Below are 26979 nucleotides of genomic sequence, written 5' to 3' on the forward strand. Positions count from 1 at the left end.
ACTAACTCAGCACTAACTCAGTGGCAACCACAGCTTATAAACCACATTTTGGGCTCCCCAGCCCCCTTTCCACTCGGGTTTTTGGAGTCTCTGTTCTCCACCAAGCACAGACAACACCCAGCCCCAACCAGGCCACCCTCCACCCACCCACAGAGGAGGAAGGTAGAACAAAGCCAGAACAATCCCCCAAACAAAATGACACCAAGAAAGGACTAGAACAAAGAATTATTTAATCGCTTAACCCTTTCTCTTCCAGGGACCAGAGAAACAAGTTTTCTGCTCCTACTAATGAGGGCAGTAAGGCTCGTGTGTTACCTCTACAACTGCAGGGGCAAAGTTTACGAGATGATCATCTTTAGTACTCGAAAAAAGCGAGAAGCAATGGTCACTGCAACACGAAGAGAATCCTAGAGTCTCCTAACGGAGAGCCCATTGCTAGAATACAAAAATAAAGGAGGCATCCCTGCATATCCCAGGCTAGAAAGAGTTAACCAGAAAGAGCAGGAAGAAGCTTTCCCAAAGAGGGGGTTGAAGTAAACAGCAGAGGTCAATAAAGCAACATCTTCTCCCGACTTCCCCAGCATGTTTTTTCCCTTCACCAATAAATACAAATTCCTCATTAACAAGTGACAAGCAGGTAATCTGCCCACAACAAGGGGAAAAGGGGCTGGAGGCAGAAAGATTTTTCACTCCTATTATTATTTATCTTTTTTTTTTTTTTTTAACCAAAGCAGCCATTAAAAACAGCAACCCACTGCAGAGGCAGGGAATCTGTTTGCTTTCACACTGCAACTGGCAGGTAAAAGAGCTGCACTGTCTCACGAGTGTAAAAAAACCCCAAAAAATAGCTGCCACAGCAAAAGGTGAACGGGGAGGGAGAGGTTTGTTCTCTTCAGAGCTTTCCATCTCAGTCTCTCAGTCTAAAAATCAAAGTCTGCAGACGTTGTCTACTGAAAGCTGAAAAAAAAAGTTTGAGTGGGAGGAGAAGAGGGGGAAAAAAAAAAAAAAGGATGCATCTAGTAGGAAGCCTTAAGCAAAAAAAGAAAAGGGCAGAGCGTGTCAGAAAGCCACCCAAGTGAGGAGAATTTTCTGCTGCCTCTGGGCCTTGAAGAGCAGGTACACCCGGGGTGGGGGAGCCTGTACCCCAGCAAACAGGTGAACTGAACAGTCGTAGGTTCTGTGTGAAAACAAGCAAAGCTGCCCTCAGGAGCAGAGTGACCTGTCCCAGGTGAGCTCTGCCTCAGTGGGAGAAGGTGGAGAGGACTCTGCCATCCCAGAGCACGAGGGGAGGTGGTTGTTTCAAGGGGCTCTCACAAAACCGGGGTGGGCTCGGCTTCACTCCGAGACAGAGCAGGTGACGTTTGTCTGAGGGGCAGGGATGAGATCCCAGTTCTCTCTCCCTGCAGGGAACAGTGTCCTTGGAGAGATGCTGCCAGACTCCATGACCTCTCTCCCTCCTCATCTCAAAGACTGTTCTGGAAGGGAGAGGCAGCCCTTGCTCAGCCAGCACTGCGCAGCCTCGCTCAGCAACGCCTGGCAGCCAGAAACAGCCAGAGGAGGAAAAGGAGGCCTCTCCTCTTTCCACAGCAGCAACAGGAAGACCAGGGATTGCACCACATGGAAGAACAGCACACACACATGCGCACACACTCCCAGACACACACCTCACACCCCTGGGACCAAGGCTGGCATGTTCAGACCTTCAGCAGGAAGAGCTACGAGACAGCGCAGAGCGGTTCAGATCTCCAGGGGCTCTTTGGTCTTAGTTGATAGTCCTAGAAAAAAACAACCTCTGCGGGTTCGGTTGTAGCACAGCTGTGTAAGATCTGTTGGGTATTTAGTGTTTGGCAACTGCAAGAGGGAAAAACAGGGCTGTGTGCTACATGAGAGGGGAAGGAATGGAAGTACCAGTGCTGCGTTTCTTGGTGCGCTCCTGGCTCTGCAGCCAGTCAGTGTGTGGAGAGCGGGAAGAGGAAGGAGGTTTCCTGAGAGGATCACGAATCCATCCAATGTCACACCAACAACGAGGCAGAAAAGGTCCACCTCGGCCAAGATAGAGCAGCTGGCTGCCCAGAAATGCTGCTTCTAACAGCTCCAAACTGTAGTTGTAACATACACACGGTGACAACGTTCTCAGCTCCCACACAGGTGACATGGAGAGGAGAAGGTGAACACAGCTACACACACTGGGCAACAGAGAGAGAGGCTGTGACCTGCCCCTTTCCTCAGCAGCTTCAGCTACACGAGTCCTAAGCCTCTGACCCAACCTGTCCCCACTGCTGCCACCTCCCTCCATGGGTTCATGGACCACAGGAGAAAGTACCAGAACTGGGCAAGCACATCCTGCCCCGTTGAGCTGCACATATCCAGTGCCTTCAACAATCCTTCAGCTAAGACAGGGGGACAAGACAGGCATTCTCCAGTCCTCAATACAGCACAGCCACATCTGCTGACAATGTGTCTGAGATGGAAGCCAGAACAAAGATGTTATGGGATAAAACAGGTGTTTCATGGCCAACAACCCTAAACTGGGGGCCTCTAGACAGGCTGGTAGCACAGAGTCAAGCTTTCAGAATCACTGCAGTAAATTCATTCCATAACCCCTGCCCTAGGTTTGTATTTTATTCAGGAATTTAACATCCCCTCTGCAATGCAGGCAACATCACCCTGTACCACATCATACAGCAGCTCTGGAAAAATAATCACCAGTTACACTGCTTACAGACAACTCAAAGACCCCTGTTGGGACTAAATTCCACTAAAGGCAAACCCCGGACTGCACTGCCATGCTGTGGAGGAGGAGGAGGAGGAGGTGATGGTTTACAGAGACGGCCGCTCCTGCCCCTGCCAGCTTGTCCTACTCTGTGCATAGTGCGAAACAGTGCAGCCATTCATCAGAGAGAGTCCAGGACCAAGGAAACTAGGTTCCCTTTCAGCCAAACAATTAGAGGAAGGAGAGGCAGTTCTATTTTAGCTGGGCCGGCACTGGACTTGCCCCTCTGAGCTGTCTTCATCATCTGAGCCTCCAGCCCCACCACTGGTCAGTCCTGTGATCCGGTACCCCATGTTGAGCAACATCACCTCCAGAGGGTCCGCGTTCATCCGCCTCTGGTTGGCCTGGGAAGCACCTTCCATGTCCACCACCACGCGGCCGTTGAGCGTTTCACTCTGCAAGGCACCAAGGGAGAGAGCTCAGGGGCCGTTACTGCTGCTCTCACTAGAGAAGCCAGCGGGGAAAAAACAGTAGGAAAGACCACGTTCCACCTCCTGACAAGGGGAGTCTTTGACTGCAGCTCTCACCTCTGGCCTGGGGTTCCACAGTCGCACGACCGGGTCGATGCCGCTGGTAGCCAGGAAGCAGTAGCTGGGATGAGGCTGGAGACAGTTCACAATGGACTCGTCTCCCTGCAGCACTCGGACCAGGTTGGTGGTTTCCTTCTCCCAGATGAAGAAGGAGCCGTCGTCCGACCCGCTGACTATGTACTGTGCATTGCTAGGGCGAGAGGAGCACAGGCTGGAGGTCACAGCTCAGAGCCAGTCTCTAGCAGACATGAGAATCTTCTATAACTCACAGGCTGACACCCCTCATGCTTACAGATCCAGAAAAAGCTCCTGTGCTGGTCCCTCTACCCCCAGGAGTCCCGTTTTCAATCCCAAATGGATTTCTGAAACACTAACCCAACCAGGTCCCTCTGTGGATCTGCTACTGATCAGCTACTCGTGCAGCCACACAAGAGGAGGGTTCCTGTTGTCTTTTTTAACCCTCCAAACCAGTGCCTGTGTCATTATATAAACACATGAGGCTTTATCCGATGGAAGACAGCATCTTGCTGCTGCCCACACCCCTGTCCTGCGTCCCTGCCACACTCTGCCAACATACCTGCCAAAGAAATTGGCCTCTTTGATGTCTGTAGTGGTGTTACAGTGGCCACAGTATCGGAATTTGTAGTCGTAGCTGCGCTCCCTCAGCACCATCTCGTCCTCAGAGATGGAATCCTTGCGGCCTGTGGCTCGGAGCCGGATGGGGCCTCCCCCTTTCTTGTCTTCAGCTGGAAGGACAACAGATTTTTTCCCCTCGACACCATTTGGGGAGGAACATGTTCTAAGCAAACAGCACTCCAAGAGACCCCAACAGCTTTAGGGAAGAGTTAAGGACGATTCCAGCAGGGAGCAGGGCTTAGAGCACCAGCTTCCTTCCAGATTATCTCCTGGCTACATCAGACTCCTTTTATCACACTCTCACTCAAGAGCAAACCAGGACCAGGCGCAAGGAAAGAACAGGCTCAGGCTGGTTTTTGTGCACAGTAACAATCAATCTCTCTCAGAAGTTGGAGCTTTACTTCTGAGGGGCAGTTTAAGGAGGAAAATCCTTGTCTGATCATTAGATTTCAGTGTAACCTTGAAGGAGCACACGGAGCAGTGGCACTCACCATTATCACTCTTGGAGAAAAGGGCTGCATTGATGTCCCTGTCCAATGCATCGCAGGCACTGCTGTGTGCTTGTTCTGGAAACTTCCCTTTAAAGTCATCCAGACACTCCAGTGCTTCTGCCACATACTTGAGTTCAAAGAGACAGCGGGCGAGGCGGAAATGGGCCTTCAGGTGGCATGGATTTAAGGATATGGCCTTCAAGCAGTCTCTCAGAGCATCGTAATGGTCCCCGTCCCTGAGGAAAAGGGAGCAGTGGATCACACAGCCCGAGCAGCAACAGCAAACATTTTCCACTGCTGTTTCCCAGCCCTCATTTCACACCACAGCTTGTTGTTTCCAGCTCTTTCCACGCAGCAGGCACCCCACAAAGCTCACTAACAGCATTTGCTGTGTCTCGGGGCCACCACCTGACCCGGCCCAGCTTCCCCAACGCCCACAGGCAGCCCTGGGATGTGACCACACAGGGATGCCCTGCGAGCCCTGACCTGCCATTTTAAATCCGGGAGAGCAGAGCTCCCTGCTGTAACACATTTCGGGAAGTCCTTTGAAGATGGAGGATGCAGCAGCCCTCTGGCCAGGCAGCACAGGCCTCCCGTGCCAGGCAAACAGGCTCCTCACACGGCAGCTCACTCGTGCCCCTGTGTGGACACACGGCACAGCTCCTGCCCAGGGACACTCAGAGCCCTCAGCCAGGAGCTGCAGAACCACCCACCTCATCTCAGAGCCCTGATGGACAAATAGCTCAAGCAGGAGTCTTTTTTTCACCTTTACAGGAAAAACCTTTGAGTTTTAGAAATGAGTGTTACAGCAGACTGGTATGGTAATGGATATTGATATTCTGTTTAAAGTACTATGCTTGATTTCCCTGAGCTCTGGCTGTGGGAATAAGGGTGTCCCTGCTTGTGCTCTGGGAGCAGGAGGGATTTGTTGAGCCTTGTGTGGTGCTCAGCTCAGACTGACAGGGCTGACAGACCCAGTGTACCAGCATCAAGCCTGAACTGCTCAGAGGCATCACAAGCTGTCCTGAGAGAGTGCCATGTGACGGTTAATAATAATAATAATAACAATGTTTCACCTCTATAACCTACATGCCCCATTCCTTGGAAATGTTCAAGGCCAGGTTGGAGTGAGTTTGGGGCAACCTGGGCTAGTGGAAGGTGTCCCTGCCTATGGCAGGGGGTGGAACTGGATGATCTTTAAGGTTCCTTCCCACCCAAACCATTCCAGGAGTCTGTGATTCCATGCACTGTCTGAAACAGTCCCAAAGGGAAGATGATGAACTGCCCTGTGCCTTCTACAGGGTAACAGTTTTAGATCATACGGAGCCTTTGTCACGGAATCACAGAATCCCAAAATGACTCAGGTTGGAAGGGATCACTGGAGGTCATGCAGGACACCCTCCCTGCCCAAACAGGGTTCTCTACAGCATGTTCCTCAGGACTGTGTCCAGACAGCTTTGGAATATCTCCAGTGAGGGAGAGTCCACAACATCCCTGGGCAGCCTGTCCCAGTGCTCTGTCACCCTCACAGTAAAGAAGCTGCTCCTCACGTTCAGGTGGAACAGGGAAGAGGTGTTCCAGTGCCTGGACTCGTTTAGAGGAGCTCCAGCTCTTTGGGTTACACCCTAAGGAGCAGTTACTCAGTGCCACAAAACATGTTCTGCAAACCATTGACCCTCCAGCTCCCTCCTGTCTAGGTGGATATTGGCCACTGGCCAGCACAGTCAGAAGGTGGAATGCCTTGTCCATGAGATCTGCAGAAGGGTAGAAGGAATGCTGCTCTTCAGGGCTGTCTTTGCAGCACTGTCTGTGTTAATTCAGGAACCTGGACACAGCAACGGGCCACTTTTAATCAGAGGAAGAGGGGATGCAAGTTATTTGTTAGGATGACAGACTAGTGTGTCACATTTTCAGACCTGACTGGGTTATGAGCTGCTTTACCACTCTCAAACATCCTTCAGCCTCAACTTACCAGTGTCAGCCCAACAGACTGGTGTGAAAACGTACACAGTGAGATGTAAAGCAGGCACTGACTTCTCCCTTTGTTACAGCTTTGACTCAGCCTGTGCAAAACTGGAAATCAGCTCAGTACTGTCAACATGGACTGCTAAAAGCAATCCAGAGGGTGATGCAGTTGGCTTTTAGGAGCAAAATATCAAAGAACAGCCTTGAAGTGCTGTAGAGTATGAGCAGCATCTTAAGGGAGATGAGCAAGGGGAGGTTAGGAAATTACAGACCTTCCTTTTTTTCCTGATCTCTCTGTTATTTAGAGAACAAGGTCAAAGCAGGACCTGCAGGGTTCTGAGGGTGGCCTATACCTGTTCCTGCTCCAAACATCAAGAACACCTCAGAGACATGCTGTGGTTCAGTGTGGGTCACTGCCTGCCTCTGCCTCCTGCTCAGTGACATCCCAGCCACCTTCTCCATATACCAGAAGCTGTTTCTAGCAGAAAAATGTCCCTTTTCTGCACCTGGAAGAGATCAGCTCGGTACTATTTAAATTCTACCCATTGCATGCCACAGAAACCCATTGTGTGTATGTTTTTCACATCCTCCTGCTACCCAAAACTGTGGCAAGGCAGTAGCTGACACACTGAAAGGTTCAGATCTGCCAATACCCTTCGGGAAAAACGATTCCTATATGAAAAATGTCATTCATGAGATCAGCACTCAGCAACTGTCTTCCATTCCTTAATCCCAACCTATTGTTCCTCTCCCTCTGAACACTGAGGTCTTTTTGAGGCAGCTCCCAAATCTCTGCTATTGCAAAACAGCCAGTAGGCCAGTTACCAACAGTCACAACAACTGCTGGCTGCTCTTTATCTTGGCAAGAGGAGAGGAGAATTCATACTGGGGATTTCAGCAGGGAGAGGGGAAGGATATCCTCACAAAGCAAATGGAGATGAAGGACCACAGCTATTTTAAATATGTTAATGGCAAGTCATGCTACTCAGTCTTACTCTGCTCAAGGGGACAGACACTAAAATAACTCAGCTGCATCTTGCAGATGCAGCTCTGGCCACTGGTCAGAGAGACATTACCTACTGCAGAGGCTTATAGGGTGTTTTGCAACCATTAGGACAGAATCCCCTTCACATTCCAAGGCACCAGTTGCCACCTCTCCAGATCCCTCTGAGAGGTTTCCAGTCAAGGGGAGTGTGGGTTAACTGGGATAACACAGGAACCACCAGGTCTGAATATCTCCAGTATGAGGTACCTGGGTAAAGCAGCAAACAAAGCCACCCTGGGCAGCCCTAAACCAACCTTCTACCATGAGATGTTATAAAGCACAGTCACCATTACCCACTCTAATGCAGATCAGAACCACCCAGAGAAATGCAAACACCCTTGGAGACACCCTGTGACTCAGAAGTGGATTCTGGGTTTCTTTTTATAAAGGGAAGGATCAAAACTTCACTCAGCATGTCAGCAGGTGAGATGATGAGCTTTATCAGCTGGGCCTGACCATAATTTCTCCAATACACACTGCTGTGCCAGAGGTGCCCACTTATGACTCAACCCAATAACCCCAACCCCACAGGAAAACCAGGTCCTCCAACAAGATATCTATGGTCCTTGGAAGTCAGGCACCTGTGACACTGAACTCTGACACTCTGGCTCCTTACCACTTGCGCTTCATGTAGGCAGCAGCCCTGTTCCCATAGAGCATGGCATTGTTGGGGGCTTTCTGCACTGCTTTGCTGTAGAGCTGGATGGCCTGAGTCCACAGCTGGCAGGCAAAGGCCTCGTTGGCTTGCTGCTTGATCCTCTCCAGGTAAGGAGGTAACTCCACTTGGGGGCTGATGGGAAAGAAAGGAGGAGCACAGGTAAGTTGGACATCCTTAACTCCAGGTAAATGTTTGTGGTGTTTAGTTTGAGCTTAGCAAGCTCCCAGCGAGCATTGCCTAATACCAAAGGATTCAGGAAAAGACAGAAGAGATCCTGGATCTGAATAATCTGAATTTAGGAGGAAGGTTTCTTTTCAACCACAGAATCACAGAATGATTTGGGTTGGGAAGGACCAACTCCCTGCCATGGGCAGGGACACCTTCCACAATCCCAGGTTGCTCCAAGCCCCGTCCAACCTGGCCTTGGACACTTCCAGGGATCCAAGGGCAGCCACAGCTTCTCTGGGCAACTTGTGCCAGGGCCTCCCCACCCTCACAGGGAAGAATTTCTTCCTAAAGTCAAGAATTTCTTCCTAACATCCAATCTAAACCCACCCTCTGTCAGTCTGAATGCATCAGTTCGGCCATCATTTGACCGTTTCCATTTTTCCTTTATACACAGGGACACTCCAAACTGAGCAGTGGGTACTTTAAACACCACACTTCACCGACACATCTTTGTTTCGACTGCATAAACAACATTTCCAATCCCCTTTTAGCAGTGCAGAACAATGCAAATCCAGAAGCATCCAGAGTTCACCAGGCCCATGCTCCGCAACCCAAAATTCCAGCCCCATTCCCGCTGCCGCGGTGGAGGGGCCATCTAGAGGAAATGAGCTGAAACATTCCACAAAGCGACTTTGGTGGAACCCAGACTACCCATATATGGTATTAAATAAGTGTCTTGACTTTGAACCATGTTTCAGGAAAAACAGCCACCAAGATGTGCTGCTGCTGCTTCACCCCAACTGCATTTCGCTCTTCAGGAAGGAAAGGACCAGGAATAAACAAGAAGAGCTTCTCCATCCATTCCCAGCTCCCATGCAGACTGCAGGAGTAGTGACTCCAGTGTCACTGTCCTAAAGAAATTCTGGCTGCTTCCTTCAATTTCCAGAAGGCAGGTGCCCAAAACATGGCAAAGGGAAGCAAGGCTCTTTCACCTGGCAGCCTCTCCCATTCCCAACACACAGTTCCTGCAAGTCAGGAAGGAACAACCACCCAGGACGCTTTGCTTCCAGGCCTGAAAAGTCATTTCTTAGTTTTGTCCACCCTAATTCATCACAAGAGAGGAAAAATCTTCATGGATAATTTCTTCCTGATGCTCTTGTTCACAGCCCAAGCACCAGAAGCCAATACAGCTCCTGGGACAGAGGCCACTTGACAATCGAGTCGAACACACCAAGTGGATTTGTACTTCACACTTTTTTGGCAGTACCTCACCCTGGCAAGAGGAAGAGGACAAGGAGAGAGGCCCAGGACCCCTGTGGAGGTGCAGCTGTGCCCTTACCTCACGTGTGCCCTCCCCTCAGACAGGCGGAAGCCGTTGCTGTGGAGGTGGATGCCATTCGACACTCCGTTGGTAGAGGTTTTTCCATTCTGCACTTCTGAAGGTTAGAAAAATATATACATATATATCTATAAAGCCATGCTAAGCATCAGTGTAGATTATACAAACTCATATCTGCAGCTTCAGGGGTTTTTGTACAGCAGAGCCACACCACATCACTTCTGGGATATCACACGTCCCACCTCCTCCAGCCACCCAGATTTGATTTGCCTTCTTCTATTTAGTACCAAATCTCTGCAGTGTCCTTTGCAACGGTACTCTTGAACAGAAAACCAGATACACACAGAACTAAGTACTCACACACACAGAGAGGGCATCTTGAAGGGATCTGCCTTTGACTGAGCCTAGGCCATAGCTGGAGTATCACAGAATCCCAGAATGGTTTGGGTTGGAAGGGACTTTAAAGATAATCCAGTTCCACCCCCTGCCATGGGCAGGGACACCTTCCTCTAGCCCAGGTTGCTCCAAGCCCCCTCCAACCTGGCCTTGGACACTTCCAGGGATGGGGCAGCCACAACTTTTCTCAGTAACCTCTACCTCACCACCCTCACAGGGAAGAATTTCTTCCCAATATCCCATCTAACCCTGCCCTCCTTCAGTTTAAGGCCATTCCCCATTGTCCTGTCACTATATGCCTTTGTGAAAAATCCCAAAACTGCACAAGTATTTAGTGACATTAGTATAACTCTGTATTTCAGACAAATGAACATGCAACTAAGCTGTTGAATACTTAATAGAACAAGGAGGATGAGTAGAACCACTGAAGGAATCCAGTAGATGAATTCCAGATGCTTGCTTGCTTTCTTTCTTCCTTTAGTTCTTTTCTTACCCTACTGTTCAAGGAGGGTTGTTACAGGCTGAATCAATCCTCTGCAGGTCATGCAGCCACATCAGCTGCCATTTCACCAGAAAACATTCAGGTTAAACCTTACAAACTGCATTTATGCTGCAGCTGGGAGTGCTCCTGCAGCCCCTTCAGACTGGGGAACTGGGGACACTGCCCAACCAGCCTGCTGGGCTGCTCAGAGATCTCAGCATGCAGGGACGTGCAGGCACAGGACTTTGACCTGATAACACCTTTTCCCAGCCTTTCCCTGAACTTCCTGTGCCCAGCAGGGAGTGTTTGGTGCAGCTGTACCTCCCTGCTACCAGGAGGTGATTTTTAGATTAAGGCCTAAGGTGAGGACACAGGTCACACAGGGAAGGGGTGAGCAGGGAACACTCCCTGCCAAGAGTCAGGAGTATCACTGCAGCCACCCACTGCCTGCTGCCTGTGGTATCTGAGTACAGAGCAAGGAATGAAAGGGCTTTTGGACAAACTTCCTGGTCAAATAAATGACTTTTTGATTGTAGGAGGGCTATTAGTGCCAGGCCAGATTGTTAGACTAGGGAAGATTGCTCTGTTTCCTTGTATTGAGTGTATAAGGAAACAACAGTATCCTATATTTTACTGATAATTAAAAGGAAAAAAAAAAAAAAGTCAAACAATATATCTCTTCCATGCCTGTCCACAAAGCTTCCCCCTTACTTGAAGGCAGGATACCTCGACCTCAACCACTTACAAAGTCTACTTAATCCTTGTGCACAGCTTTAAGCATTCTCCTTAATTAACACACACACATTCAGCTCCCCACAGGTCACTTCTCCCCTCCAGACACTCGTTTTGGCCCTCTGCAGAAGGGTTTTAGAACTCAGGGTATGAGCTGCACTGCAGAAACAGCCCAGCAACAGCTTCATTTTCCTGCTGCACCCTGACTTCACTCTGCCTTCCACTCCCTTTAGTGACAGCATCACACTTACCCCCTGAAGTGTGGCACTTCTTCGGGAGGAGGAAAGTGTACGGTCGCTGTTTGTATGTCAGATCAAACAAATAGACCTAAGGAAAGGAAAAAGAGAGAATGAGACAAAAAAAGAAAAAAAAAATCAGCAAAATATGGATGCTCAAGTCACCAAAATAAAACAGGGCCAGATGGGTGTACAGTTTCGTGTTTGTGTTTGCTGTTTCCAATTTTCTAACTGGGAATCTTGTTTATGGATGGGGATGGCAGCAGTACTAGTGGTGTGCTCCATTCCAGCACTGGGTTCAGAAGGGATAATGCTGAGAAACAGCAGCCTGGTCTTATCCCAGAGCTAAGACAGCCCTCCCCACACCTACAGAACTTAAAAGATGGCCTGACCACTGACCAACCTGCTCAGAAAGCTTCAACTCCAATAAATTAATTTAATTAACACAGTGATCATGAAGGAACCAAACATTTATTGACAGAAAAGAGGTGGTACACTGAACTGAGGGAATAATCTCTTCAAGATGAAACCTGAGAAACTGAGAAGGATATATTAAGATTCAAGATTTCTATAAGATTTCTCGAGAAACTCCAAAGGCAGCCCTGTGAAATTCTATTTTACAGTTGTACTGGGACAGGAATGGACAGCCCAGATCAGCCCTACACTTCACCTTCTCAGCACCTTCTCTTAAAGAGAATGAGAGCACAGGTGAGAAAGACCTGCAGGGGACAACCACAGTGCAACCTGCCCACTAGCAAAGTTCCTGCTTAATCCACGCTGATTAATGCTGTCAGGAGGATTTTCTCATTTCATTGATAGGCTTTACAGAAGATCCATGAATATCACCCAGAGCTTAAAATTAAAGCAATCAATATTCCAGGTGAAGGCCTTTACTTCTCCAAGTCCTTTAGTCACTATGCCCTATTACAGAAGCAGTTTGATGCTTCAAGAATGAGCTATGAAATCTTTTCTAGGTCAGCAAAGGTCAGTTCCAGAACTTTTTCCTCTTCCAGAGAGTGAACTGTGAATTGGAAAACCAGAACAGAATGTGGCTCAAGTTTGATCAGTGACAGCATAACAAATAAATCCCTAATCCCAAGCACTTAGTCTGAATTAATCAGAAAGCAGTTTAAAATCAATCAGATTACCCACAGAGAAGTTGCTGTACCTGTTTTCAAGAGCACACAACAATGTGCAGTGACTCAACAACTGCATCTGAAGCTTTCTGCCAAACTTCAGCTGCCTCCTTACCTGTTCCCCTCCCATGTTGACCAAGAGCTCAGTGCCATCAGGACTGAAGGTGACATATGTGGCCACCAGAACCCTCAGCCTGTTGTTGTAGTCTGGCAGCTTCACTGGAAGGTGCCCTGTGGAGAGGAGAAGTTTGTAATTATTGGCTTAACCAGTAAGTGCTGTCTTTGTCCTACCCCAGCTGCTCCCTTTTACAAGGGCAAAGCCATGGAGCACCCATTTCCTGCTGTTTATTGGATCCTTCCATCAGCCACCAAAACACACAGGGGCTTTTTCACAGCTTCTAAGTATCAATGCCTCATCCCTGGAAGAGTCCAAGGCTCTGAGCAACCTGGTCTAGTGGAAGATGTCCCTGCCCATAGCAAGGGGTGGAATGAAATGGGCTTTAAGGTCCCTTCCAACCCAAACCATTCAATAATTTTGATTCTGCAAGGCCATCTCCACATGAAGACGAGGACTGTAACTGCCTTGTTAACAAGGAGCCTGCAGAACCCAGCAAACCTCAGTTTTAGGGATTCACCAGGATTTGGCTTCTGCCATTTGTGCCATCTGCAAATACCTCCATCTTCAACCCTCTAATCAGGTTTCCTTCATAAAGCCCTCAGCACAACCAAACCAAAGCTCCTAAATATTCAGCTCACACACAGGTTCTGTTGCTCAGACAGCAGATGTGTTGCATGACCAATTCAGGGGACCTGAGGAATCCTCCAGTGGGACTCATCAGAAGCAGGACTGTCAGAACTGGTCTGCTGAACGTGCTGGTCTGAGATATTGGAAAAAAACCCGAACATTTTGGGGAAAAGGATAGTAAATAACAAGCACTGGAGAAGAATGTCATATAGATTGCTCAGACACTGCATCACTGATTCTTCATCTGCAGGATGAGGACAAGTCATTTCTCTCCTGTGCCAAAAAGATTTTGAACAGCAGCTTTGCTGGGAGCAGTTCCAGGAAAGCATATAGAGCCCAGGTTACCCAATTCCTGACTTTCCAATAAAAGTGACAAAAGACATTTATGCTGGACAAGAAGCAGCAAGGCCAGCTCACCACCCCACAGCACTGCCAGATCAGAGAACTGAGCAAGAATCCACAGCACAGAAGTGAAACAAACTGCAATTCCAGGGAATATCCCATGGAAGAGCTCCTCCAAGCAGTGGTTCCTTGTGTGAGGAGTACAACTCTGCTTCTTCAGGCATTGAGGTCCCACCAGTCTCTCCCAGTGTCTCCCCAGTACAGGTGTCCATACCTGCCACGTAGTACTGTGCTGCGCCGTCCGGGAGGGGCTTCTGTCGGTCACAGAACGTGTGTACTCCAGCTGAAGGGCTCTGCTTCATGCTTTTCCTAGCCAGAAGAACAGCCTTATTATAATCATAGCATTCAACTGCTGGAAGCCTGATCCAAGCTAACACTTTATGTTCACCCATGAGGACAAGGCCCACCCAGCTATGGGTCACCAGGCTCACATCACCCCAGTGTATTCAGAAATCAAAAAGGCTTTGGGTGATAGAAAAAAAAAAAAGAGTAAAACTTCACAGATGATGGATCCCTGCAAGTCCCCCTTCCCCCCAGAGCCTTGACCAGATTTCTGTAGCTCACACGTGCCCAGCAAAGCCAGGTGCTGTTACCTGTGGTTGTGGATCATGCGGATGTCGTAGAGCCGCACGAAGGGCCCGCTGGCCCCCACTGCCAGGTAGTTGTTGTCCTGGGGGTTCACTGTCAGGCATTTGGCCTCCACCAGCTGCCCACAGTACTCAGTCAGGTCTATCAGGACCTCGGAGCGTTTGCTGTTCTCTCGCAGGTCGTACTGTCTGCAAAGGGAGGGAGTCAGGCACTCGTGTCACGGAGAGCAGAAGCAGCAGCAGAGAATCACGGAACGCCCTGAGTTGGGAGGGACCCACAAGGATCATCCAGTCCAACTCCTGGTCCTGTACAGGACACCCTGACAATCCCACCCTATCCCTGAGAGTGTTGTCCAAATGCTCCTCGAGCTCTGGTAGCCTTGGGGCTGTGCCCACTGCCCTGGGGAGCCTGGTCAGTGCCCAACCAGCCTCTGGGGGAAGAACCTTTTGTTAAGTTTTCCTTGGTGACCAAACTGAAGACCACTCAAAGCAGCACACTGACACTGCTCAGCAGTGACCTACAATTCATTATCCATGATGAGATGACACCAAGGACATGTTAACAACAGTAATTTGTGCCACAGGTTACTGGAAGCATCTCAGTTCAATACACACTAGGCCTCAGTATCAGGATAATCATTAAAACCAGCTCTATAACGTGTACAGATTTATTCAAGTTCCAAATTAAACTCCAAGTCATGACCTCACAAACAGTAGCTCATAGGAAAAGTGAAACAGAGCCTCATAGTAAAAATACTCATATCAGAGTCTCAATGACTCTGGAGGGAAATGTTATGCAGTGTTATATCTCCCTTGCCTCTGACATGGCTGCTCCTTTCCTGGCCTCCCTCTTCAGTGGAGCAAAATGGAGGAGATGAGGAGGGTATTTATCAGATTTTACGAGATAAATTTTTCCAGTTTTAAGAAAGGGAGAGATGAGTTTAAGCTCTGTAGTACAGAGACAGCCTCTCTCCAGATGCCTGCACAGCACGTACTGCGAGGGACCCTAAAACCAAACCAGCTGGAATTCTGTACCTGATCAACCCGTCTTCTGCTGCACTCCAGAAGGTGTTTGGCCACATGGGAGCCGTGGCAATCCGCTTCACTCTGTTGGTGTGGTCTCCAAACATGTGGACTGTCTCCTTGACAGTCAAGTCATGGACGTGCACCTTGGAATCCGCAGCTCCCGTGATGAGGATCCGATCCCCCGAATGCGGCAAGAACTGTGGGAGAGAGATCTGACCTTCAGGCTGAGGCTGCTCACATGGACACCACTGGGCTGTCCGGGCAGTCACGGAGCAGGAACTGCTTCAGGAACATGGGATAACCCATGTCATTACCTACATTACACACATGTCAGTGTGCACGCCCAGGAGTCACCAGCTACAGCAGGACACACACATTTCAATTTGCCTCTTCGTCACACATCCCAATTTGCTGCAACCATTTCCTTTGAAATCACAGAGAGTTCAAAGGGATCTGCATAAACTAAGTGCAGTACTGGATTTAATTCATTTTTTTGTATCATTAGAAATATTAAATTATTTGGGAGGCAAACTGCTTGCAGGAAAACGTTTCCCAGCAAGGATTTATTCTCTTGCTGCTTAGCTACCAATTTTGTTGGCTGTTCATTCCTTCCAACCACATACCTTGACAGAAAAGATGTTCGCAGTATGTCCTGTGTGCATAGAAAGGAGTTTCTTGTGGTGCAGAGGATCCCAGACAATGGTGTGCTGGTCATCAGAGCCAGAGGCCAACAAGCTGAATGAAAGAGAAGAGAAATATGCACCAAGTATTGTTCTGTTCTAAGCCGTGACCAATTTCACAGAGCGGTTTGACCACAGACATCCATTAAGTTAATTCAGCCCTAAGTGGCCCATTTCCTCTCTCTTTCCTCAGCTCTGTGTTCCCCATGCACTCATCCATTCAGCCAGGTCAAGGAGCTAAACCAGCCAAACAGCAGCTCCATGGAAAATAAAGTGAGTGGTTTTCGTTGGTTCGGCTCATTGAACGGATTCCGATGGCACAGGGGAAAACAGAGGTATTTGGTCAACAACAAAATGCAGGGCCTCCATTTTTCTTATTATCCTGGCTGTGTTAAGTGCTCCCCATCATCCCTGAAGCCAAGCCAAGGCATTTATTCCCAGGCTCTGGATGTGCCCAAGCAGTCCCAGGGCTCATGGAGTGAACCACAAACCGCTTTAAAAGTATAAAGTCATTGCAAGGTGCTGTTGACCTGGCACATCCCTCTGCACTGAGCCCAAAAGAACTGGACATCTGCAACTCTCAGCTGTTTTAAACTTATTTCCTTGTAGCCAAATCTCTTTCAAGCACATGAAATTTTCTCTGGTAAATCATTCTGAGAAGCAGACCTTGGATGTTCTAAGAGGCGTGTCCGGAAATACATGCTCTTCCTTCCAGCCACTCATTTCTCAGGTAGAAAGTCTTTATTCCACTTGGTTAATGGAAATGCCCTTTAGTTTCTCTCTAAAATTGCAGAGGGGTAAATTCTCTACCTCCTTCCCTTAGATATTTGTCCCCCTGCAGCAGCTTTTAACAGTATGGTGAAGGGGGTTGGGAAATGTCACCACCAGCTGGGCAAATCCTAAAGATCCATTATAATCCATAATACCACTTAAGAGAAGAGAAGCAGCCTTCAATCTCCACTTCTTAGTCTGACCATTTCCCTTCTGAACTGACTAAAGGGGCATTTCTAATAATATCCAGATATATTTAACAAAATAAAGCTTCTTTTTGAAGCGTGAGCTCTACTACAGCTAAAACTTTGAGCTTGAGCTCCACTTTACTAGAAATGGGAAGCAGCTGCTTGTGATAAAATGACCTACATCCTACTCTTAGGAGAACCTGGGGTTATGGGTTTGTTGCTCCCAAACCAAGCCACATACTTACTCTCCTTTTTCATTCCACTCTAGACAGTTGACACACCCAGAGTGACCCTGAGGGAATTAAAAAAAAAAAAAGGAAGATGGTATTACACAAACTTCAGATTTATCAAGCAGAGTTGTTCTAAGGCAAGGACACAGCGAGCTCCCCACAAATAACAACTTGTTCCAATACAAGCAGGTTTTTTTATGTTTTTATTCCAACCCTGTAAAAAAACAAAACAAAACAAAACAAAAAAAACCTCACCCACATGGCAAATAAGCACCTCCAGAAAAGAAAGACATGCTATAGCAGTCAGGGTAGAAAAGGCAAAGTGAAACAAATAAAAAAAAAAAAGGCAGTGTTGAATAAAATGGCAGTTTTAGTCTCGGAGGCTACAGCTGAAATCCTGCTGCACGCAGGGAAAGGTGACTTTGCTTCCAAAGCCCTTGGCGAGGCTGACAAATTACATGTGCAGGTTGTCTGGGAACACAGGGAAAAGGCACTTTTGATAGCTCTGTTAGAAGCACCTTGCTGCTGGGTGACTCCATCATCCATCTTCATCCAAATTAACCAACAGCTGTAGTGAGGAGGAGCACTGATAGTGTTTGATTTGGGAGGTGTGACTGAAAAGGGGGACAAAAGGACCCTTTCCTCCCCCAAACCAAGATAACATTAGGATGTGACATAATAAGCTGTGTCAGAGTGCAAACCAACCTGTTCTTTAGGGAACACATTAAGCATTAGAGCTGAGTGTGTTGAAGAGCTGACAACTGGCTCTCCTGCACGTGCAGCAGGTAAGCGCGGAAAGCTCACACAAACTCTCACTGAGCTATTCCTGGCTCTAACGCAGCTTGGGGGATAAGAAATCAGCATCCACCCCACAAAAGAGAGAATTTCATACCCTTCCTGCAGTGAGGAAGCAGCTGGTTTGCTCTTTGGGCACTGCCCACTCACCTGCAGTTCTGCCTCCAGGCCCAGGCGGCGGATGAAGGGGTCCGTGACGTGGTAGTGCCGCTCGAAGCCCAGCGCTCCCCTCTCCTGCACGGGGCAAACAAAACATTTCCTACAGCAAACAAAACATTTCCTATTTCCCCTTTTAAGAGAAGATTCTTAAAAGTTTAAAAATCAAGCAGGTTGCTTTGCCGGGTATTGGGGTGTCCACAGCGCGAGGGAGCTGTGCTCTAAGTAAGGAGGCACAGAATCAGAGGATCACTGAATGGTTTGGCGTGGAAGGGACCTTAAAGATGATGCAGTTCCACCCCTCCATGGGCAGGGACACCTTCCACTAGACCAGGTTGCTCCAAGACCTGTCCAACCTGGTCTTGGACACTTCCAGGGATCCAGGGGCAGCCACAGCTTCTCTGGGCAACCTGTGCCAGGGCCTCCCCACCCTCAAAGGGAAGAATTTCTTCCCAATATCCCATCTAACCCTGGTCTCTTTCAGCTGAGACCATTCCCCTTTGTCCTATCACTCCATGCCCTTTTGACAATTCCCTCTCCAGCCTTCTAAGCCATCATTTGAACATCTTCAGGTAGGCAGATCATAATTTTTGCCCCTGATTTGGTTTAAAATGATGTTCAGCTCAGTGCCAGGCTCAGCTGGGGAGCCAAGACCAGGCCCACACTAAGGCAGAGTAAGTTGCCTACTTTGGGCCTGAAACAGAAGACATGGAAGAGCTTGGGAATGCCCATTATTATCCCCTGGTGATGACTTCAGCAGGAACTCAATCCTGAGGACAGCAGTTCTGGACCAGAGCTGCTCAGGACAACTCTGCCATTACAGAGCCTGTCCTGAGGCACCAGCACGGGCAAATCCCAGGGAATGTGACTGGACAGCTTCCTTTGGGATGGGTTATTTCCTCAGCCATGGAGCAGGACCTTGGAGCTGCAGCACCACAGCACAGGCTGTTCTAGAGGGAACAGCTGCCACAGAACTGCGTCAGTACAAATGAAGGTGAAGAAAAGCAGGACAGTTGTTTCCCCTGTGATCTCACAGGGCTCACAGATGCATTAGCAGATGGCTTCGATGAAAAAAGGCCAACTGCAGAGGCAGGGATGAAGGCAAGGGAATGCAAGTCACATTTTGGGTGGAACAGCCAAGGAGGTTCCTTCCTAGGAACTCACCCAGCCTTGGTCCCATCCCATACCATGCTCAACTCAAGCCTTTTTAACCAGCATTTAAAGATGGGAACACCAATGTCAAAAATTGTAACTTACTCCTTCACTATCAGCATTTAGGGATGGGAACAACAATGTCAAAATTACACTGATGGGGCTCAAAAAAAAAAAAAAAAATCACACTGATGGGGCTCAAAAAAAAAAAAAAATCACACTGATGGGGCTCAAAAAAAAAATCACACTGATGGGGCTCAAAAAAAAAAAATCACACTGATGGGGCTCAAAAAAAAAAAAATCACACTGATGGGGCTCAAAAAAAAAAATCACACTGATGGGGCTCAAAAAAAAAAAATCACACTGATAGGGCTTGGAACATGTCAGCAGACCCAGAGCAGACACAGAACTGCTGAATTCCCTTCCCAGCCCAACGTTCAGTAATGAACTCCACACACTCCAAAAGCTATTTGAAAACAAAATGGAGACAGACATGAAAGTGTTGGAGGGAAAACAAACCAGGCTTTTTGTAGGAGCTTCCATGACAGACTTCAAACCCCCTGCTGTATTTTTGTGGAGAGCATTCCTAAGGCCCTGCTGGGCCCAGTGCAAGTTGCTGCAGGTGTAATTCCTGTGCTGCTGCAGCCTCAGTGGCTTTGTGAGGGCTGTGGAGTAGGATTTTGCTTTCCCTACAGGGAACTGTCAGACTTAGCAACCTTCCCAAGGTCACAGATCGAAGTCTGACAGAGCAGACAGTATGAGACAGTCCCAGGCTAAGGCTCTAACCACAGAACCAGCCTCTCCTTGTTAGGGCAGCAAAACAAATCTTTGCACATGGATTAAATTACAGGCTCGTCACACAAAGTTTGGTACCAAACTGCAAAGTGAGCACTTCCAATTCCTTATTCTGGCTACTCACAGACCCCTTTCCTGAATGCTGATTACCAGCAGAGCTGCAAATGATTTCAGGCCTCTGAGTCCAAGCAATAATTGCCTATTGTGTCTGCTGCAGCCAGTCCTTTCACGTTGATATTCCACAAATGCAGCCATCAGATGACTGATCCAACCACTGCAGCAGCTTTTTCCCCTACACAAAGGAAGCAACACACCACTCTCTAAAGAAGAGGAGACAGAGAGAGGCTGTGACAGAGATCATTAGCTCTACTACAGTCAGAAATACCTCTGATGGCAAGATCACACAGGGAGAACACAGAGAGGGGAGAGAGAAGCTGGCTAAGGGGCCTTTGTGGTGCCCAAACACAAGCAGCTGTATTTCCCTCAAAAGGAACAGACCTGCTGATGGCAAACTAGCACAGGGAAAGGAACTGTATTCCTGCCATGCCACACTTCACCCCAGTTCCTCATTAAGGACAGTGATAGGTCCTATGTGTTTGTTCTCTTAAGCTTCTCATAGAGCTTATCAACAAGAGATCTTTTCCAAAGTAAAGGCACCACCAGGAGTATTTCCCAATCCAGCACAAACGCTGATTCTCCATCTCCCTCCACCCAACACGTACCTTGATCTGTCTGTGGATGATGTCTCTGGTAATGTTGGCTTTTGCCATCTTCTTGTAATGGGGCAGAGGAAAAGAAGCTATGGGAAGAGCTGCTGTGCATCCAAGCATTCCAACCGAGCCAAGATCCACGCTGAGGGCATTCAGTTACCTGCAGGACAGCACAGGGAGGGGACAGAGGCAGGCACATTCAGACAATGTCAAGCTTTATTTTCCAAAACCAGCAGTGGGTAAGAACTGAAAAGTTGGGTATAAAGGCTCCTGAAGAAACTCTAGGAAGGAACAACGCCTGACTTGAGGCCATCCCCAGTCTGTGGAGGAATTCACAATGAGCAGAATTCCAGGACTAAACAAGTCTAGAAAATCCATGTTTCTATGCCAGCAAAGACCCTGGGCAGTGTCCTGTCCCACAGTTTTCCCTCCCACCACTCCATGTTCACTCATGTCCAATGTCATGTTTCCCAAGCTCTACAATCAACAAGACTCATACTGTGAATAAACACAGTATCAATGGTTTTGGCCACCTCTTCTCTCTTTTTTATTACATTTAATTATCAGCAAAACCAAATTAGAACAACCAAAAGGGTACAGACATTCCTAGAAATCACAACAGCCAACCATCAGGTGATGGTTGGTCAACTGAACACCCAATTACCTCAGCAAGAGGTAACCTCAATGACTCTGTGAAACACAGGGAGTCAGGACAGACCTCTCACTACTCCTGTCCAAGGCCAGATCCACACAAAGCTGCCAGCTGGGCTAAATAAGCCCCATTGCTGGAGACATCCCAGAGGATGGGGTTTCCAGACAGCCCCGTGTGCTGAGCTCTGCAGGGAGAGGGAGCACTGCTGCCTCAAAAAGCAGCTCCAGGTTTGGACACACCACACGTGCAGGATCAATGGTATCTGCCATCCCTCTCCTCCAGCTTCTCCAGACACCTTTTCCAGCTAGCAAGCCTCCACCTGCCCTTCTCCCGGGCTGGATCCCCATGGATTGGCCTCCTTAAACAAATCCTTCAGGCTACAGCAAGTTTCTCCATCCAGAGCTGCAACAGGGCAGAGACCATCGTTCTGTGACACCTCAGCAGTTCACCCCTCAGGTGAGGGGCTGCTGCTCACTGGACAAAACCCAAGATCTTCTTATCTCTAAGATTATATCCCAGTGCTCCACTCCTTCTCCTCCTCAAAGGGAATTTTAACCACACCAGCCACCCGCCCTCACCCAGCCCTTCTCCACAGGAACCTGTGACCAGTCACTGATGGCAGCTAAACAACTTTTTCCATGGAAACAAATGATCCATTATCCCCAAGAGACACGAGGGACAATATTCCAGCAGATCTCAGGGCCTCAGTCTTGTCTGCAGCTTTCCACTCTTTCAAGTGCTTCCCTACAACATTCCCAGATTCTGTCTACGGTCTCCTCTCTCCAAGCAGCATCCAGGTTTTTCCTCTTCTTCCCTGACAGGCAGATTTCTTGTCTCCCTCTTTGAGAGCAGTTTAATTTTGAGCTTAGGACCCCAAAAGGACCCACACCATGCCAGGGCCAGGCAGGCTCTCACCTCCCAAAGGACAAAAAACCCCACTGCTCTCTTAAGAGCCCTACAAAAAAATCTGCCACATTTTCTATGTCCAATTATGGCTAATTTCCAATCAGCTCCTTTTCATTCAAACAGCACCAAACCTCAAGGACACACATGGAAAAATGCACGTCCATGGAAAGATCCAGATCTTTCCTATACAGACTGAAATAACCCACACCAAGAAGCCAGTTTAGAGCTAAATAAATCAATGCAAATACACTATAAATCCATTGTATGAACGGAGAGAAGGAAGATTCAAATCCCCCAAAACCTGCCAGTCCATATAAGAGAGACTCAAATTGCCTTGATTTTCAACAGTCTCCTTTGTCCCAGCATTTTCCCCCTTCTGGAACTCTGACACCCACACTGGCCAGGGGACACAGTACACAGGAGTTGGCTATTTCTGGGAGTGTTTTTAGGATTAAAGATGTGTTGTGGAGTTTCCCAACTCTCTGGATGGGTCACTGTCACTCAGAGGTGTCCCCAACAGAACGTTGTTCCTCAGGTCTCAGGAGATCAACACAACTTTATTCCTTAAAAAGATATAGGTCAGGAAAATTATCCATGAAATCAGCCCTTTGGGTGACAGGCTTAGGCAAAAACCCACAGTCAAACAGGAATGCAGGAGCCTGAGGTGTCTCTCTTTCCTAGAAAGGGCTTGGTTTGGCAACTGGGTGTTGTAAAATGCTCAAAGGTCTCCCAGAACACGTGTCTTGGCCAAGAAGACTCCAAGAGCCTCTCTTGCTTTCATATTGCTATTTTTTTTTTTGTTGCTCAACAGGTATTCCACAGCTACAAAGGCTTAGGCAACCTTTAAATTATCGTGGGATCACAGACAAAGAATTAAAAGGTCCCAAATTCTGATTCTGGGTCAGATTTTAAGCATTAGCCACAACTGGTCACAATCCCAGACTCACATTCACCATAAATATAATAGTTACCTCATTCTTGACTATTAACTAACTAAATACATAATAACTTAATTAAATAAATATTAAGTGCTGTTAACACTCAAGACTACTGACCCCACCACTGTACAGGCAGATCCACAGTCCAGTCACAAACTGACCCTGGAATAAAACACAGAATCCCCCAAGATTTGTAGGTCCCCTGAAAAATATATATAACAAATAATTAGACAAAAATAAATCTGTCTCCCAATTTCTTAGCCACATAAAGGCTTCCAAACATGAAGCCCCTTCAGAGAGTCTTTGTCACCACCAAAGGCATGGAAATCAGTAAAGGACGTTCCTCTTCTGGCAAAACCACTGTGCAAATTCTGTTCTATCCCATTCTTGGCACTTCTCTGGCTTTTCACTAACCCTGCACAACCAACTCATGGTGGAATGAGAGGATTAAGTCCCAGAGACAAGGACAAAGTAGGATGAGTCTGCACTAGTGCTACCAGGGATGACTCCACAAGCAGCTTCACTTTGGCTGCACATTAGAGATGATGCCATCCCTTCCCGTCCCTGGAAGTGCCCAAGGCCAGGCTGGAAGGGCTTGGAGGTACCTGGGATAGTGGAAGGTGTCCCTGCCATTGGATCAGGATGATCTTCAAGGTCCCTTCCAACTCAAACCATTCCATGATTCTGTGATTGTGACCTTGTTGGGCCATTTATTAGATGGCACTGGAGCAAGTTTCTCCATCACACTTCAATTTCAAGCAAGGACAACCTTCCCTCATCCCTCACTGCTCCAAACCTACCCCGGGACACCGCAGACAGGACTAAAAACTTGGGATCTAGTTACAGCTGTCACCTCACCCATGGCAACAGCCTCTTCTTAAACTCCACCTGGAGCACACAGAGCACCAGCCCACCTGCAGTTCCCTCCTGGACTCTCCTGCTCCTGCAACACTAAAACTCCAAAGGCACAAAAAGCACTTTCGCAACACTTGGCCTTTAAATTCGCAGTCAAAAATTAACAAGCCACAGATTTCTGCAGGCTGTGGGCTCCAAACCTGGCAGGCTGTGTTTACACTGACAGCAATTTAAAAGCCCCTTAAGCTCCTGGGAAAGTACACTTCCAGAGGGTGCTCCAGGGCATGGGGAGGAAGGGGAGTAACGGGATTCCAATTATCCCAAAACACTCGCTCGAAGTCTGGAAACAAAACCTTGACACTGATAACACAAATAATTCCATTGATTTAATACCAAGTTATCCCAATGCAGGTCGGGTTTGGGGGATTGCTCCTTTGCTGGACTGTATTTCCCTCTCATGGAAGCACCTGAACAGCCCCCACCTCCCTCACCCCCACAGCGACATCCTGACACAGACCTGCCCTGCAGAGGAGGGGGTCAGAGCCCCAGCCTGGGCACCAGCACCCTTTGGAAAAGCTCCATCCACCCCAAGAAACTCCACAAAGCAGCAGGGCCCCTGAAATCAGCAGCTTTACGCAAGCAATCCAATTCCTAAGTGTGTGGATGTGCCCAAGTTTCTCAAGGTCACTGGGAATAAGCAGCACTCTGCACACCACGAGCCCTGCGGATGCACGGCTCATCCCCAAGGAACATTCCCAAGACCCTTCCCTTCAGCATCTACAAATTATTTCACCCATCCAAACACCAGTCAGGACACAACTCATGCAGCTTCTTTATCCTCACAACTTATTTCCCTGCCCTCTTTACCCTGACTTCCCAAGAGGTCATGGATCAAATTAAAATACATGGAGATAGGTACATTTATGGTTGTTTTTTTTTAAGAAACCTGGAAAATCAAGAGGGAATGACCTGGTTAGCAGCAAACACCTTGCTAAAAGAAGGTTTTGCTCCAGCTGAAGGAGTTGTCAGGAGGTCCCCAGGACAGATGGACATGGAACGTGGAGAGAGTGAGGAGAAGTGGGATCTGAGCCCTGACAGACTCAGCACAAGGGGACTGTCAGGGAAACTCAGATAGCCCAGAGACATACAGTGCTTCCAGCTCAGCCCTCCAGCTGGAATCCTACCTCTCCCCTTCATCCCCCAGCTCACACATCCACTGGGATAACAGAAAGATGCCAGACAACACCTCACCCAGCACAAGCAACATCCCAATGCCCAGATCCACACGGCCCAGTAGCTCCAGGAAGGAGTTCAGCTGGCAGAGGAGGAAAGGCTGATCCCCCTTCCAGGGAAAGGGGCTGCAGGACCCCCACCAGGGGCAGGGAAAGGTTCTGTGAAGGGTTTAGAGAGGGGATGGTGAGCAGAGGAGGGAGCAGGGCAGGGTCACAGTTAGGAAAGGGGAGAGGAAGGTGAGGACAGGGCAGTGCCAGGTGTAGGAGGGGGAAAGGGAAGCCAAAAAGCAGGGGCTGCACCTGGCAGGGGCTGGGTGCCTGCCAGAGGATGCAGGAATGGGGAGGAGAGGGCAGGAAGAGGGTCTGGGGAAAACGGGGATGAGGGGCTGGGGTAAACTGGGATTGGTTTGCTCCTGGCAAAGAGAAGGGAGGTAACACCTGGGGGGAGATAGGGAGGCACTTGACAGAGCCTGGGGTGGGGTAACTGATGGGAAAGACAGGGGTGGGGGGGAAATGTCAGGAAAGGGAGAGGAGGAAAAGCTGACAGATAAGGGGACACAGGAGGTGTGGCAGACACGGAAGGGGCAAGGGGGAAGATAGCTCAGAGGGAAGAGGGTACAGGGCAGGTAGAAGATGGCACAGGGAGCAGTGGGAAGCGGGTGCCACTGACAGGGCAGGGGGCACGGGGGTGTAGCTGACAGGGAAGGGGGTACAGCTGACAGGGAAGGGGTATGAGGGGGTGTAGCTCAGAGAAAAGGGGGTACAGGGCTGACACGGCAGGGGGGGGCTGCTGACAGGGAAAGGGGTATGGGGGCTGTAGCTTAGAGGGAAGAGGGCACAGGGGTGTGGCTGACAGGGAAGGGGCTATGGGGGGTGTAGCTCAGAGGGAAGGGGACACGGCAGGGACAGATGACAGGGAAGGGGGCACGGGGGGGGGGCGACTGACAAGGAAGGGGCTATGAGGACTGTAGCTCAGAGGGAAAAGGGCATAGTGGGGACAGACGACAAGGAAGGGGGCACAGAGAGGGGGCGGCAGACAGGGAAGGGGATACAGGAGGGGGCGGCTGACAGGGTAGGGGGGCCCCTCCGGCCCGCTGGAGGGGAGTAGGGGGGGGCCGTTACCTGTCAGGCCTCCCGGGCGCGAACGCGGCGGGTAGCGGGCAGCGGCGAGGCTCCATCCATGCGGGCCCGAGCGGGACGGGACGGGACGGGACGGGACGGAGCGCAGGGGGTGCCCGAGGGCCCCCCGGCCGTGCCCCCCGCCCCCGGCCCTGTTTACCCCCGCCAGCTGTCCGGGGCTCCGCTGCGCCCCCCCCAACCCCGCCGCCGCGCACCGCGCATGCGCCACGCCAACTGCGCAACCGCCCCCCACGCGGCGCCACGCCCCGGCCGCTGCGCAAACGGCGTAAGTGCTGTTCGTGAATAGCGCACCGTTCGCTGCGCGCCGCCGAGCCGGGATTGACAGCTCGCTGAGCCAATGGGAAGGGAGAAAGCGGTTCCTGGGGGATGCGCCAATCGGTGTGAGGGGGCGGGATCTCGGCGGCGCGAAGGGGCTGCTGGGAGTTGTAGTCGA

At 49.3% G+C, this 26979-nt stretch overlaps 1 protein-coding gene across 3 annotated transcripts; it reads right to left on the bottom strand.

The window, feature by feature from the left end:
- Positions 1–213: 213 nt before the first annotated feature.
- On the bottom strand, positions 214–26663 carry WDTC1 (WD and tetratricopeptide repeats 1). 3 transcript variants are annotated; one of them, XM_032709785.1, is made up of 16 exons: positions 26529–26663; positions 20836–20983; positions 18161–18244; positions 17231–17277; positions 15970–16081; positions 15356–15543; positions 14327–14509; positions 13948–14042; positions 12702–12817; positions 11466–11541; positions 9606–9702; positions 8057–8230; positions 4431–4666; positions 3881–4049; positions 3301–3493; positions 214–3168 (listed from the first exon to the last, which is right to left on the bottom strand). In XM_032709785.1, exons 2-16 carry the CDS (start codon positions 20941–20943, stop codon positions 2971–2973), a joined length of 2076 nt encoding a protein of 691 aa, XP_032565676.1. In that variant the 5' UTR covers positions 20944–20983; positions 26529–26663; the 3' UTR covers positions 214–2970. The 3 variants fall into 3 exon arrangements, with proteins under 3 accessions (XP_032565676.1, XP_032565677.1, XP_032565678.1); XM_032709786.1 differs by lacking the exon at positions 26529–26663 and adding an exon at positions 25460–25679; XM_032709787.1 differs by lacking the exon at positions 26529–26663 and adding an exon at positions 25162–25177.
- Between the last annotated feature and the right edge of the window lie 316 nt (positions 26664–26979).

Source organism: Chiroxiphia lanceolata, chromosome 24, assembly GCF_009829145.1.
Source record: "Chiroxiphia lanceolata isolate bChiLan1 chromosome 24, bChiLan1.pri, whole genome shotgun sequence".
Taxonomy (NCBI): domain Eukaryota; kingdom Metazoa; phylum Chordata; class Aves; order Passeriformes; family Pipridae; genus Chiroxiphia; species Chiroxiphia lanceolata.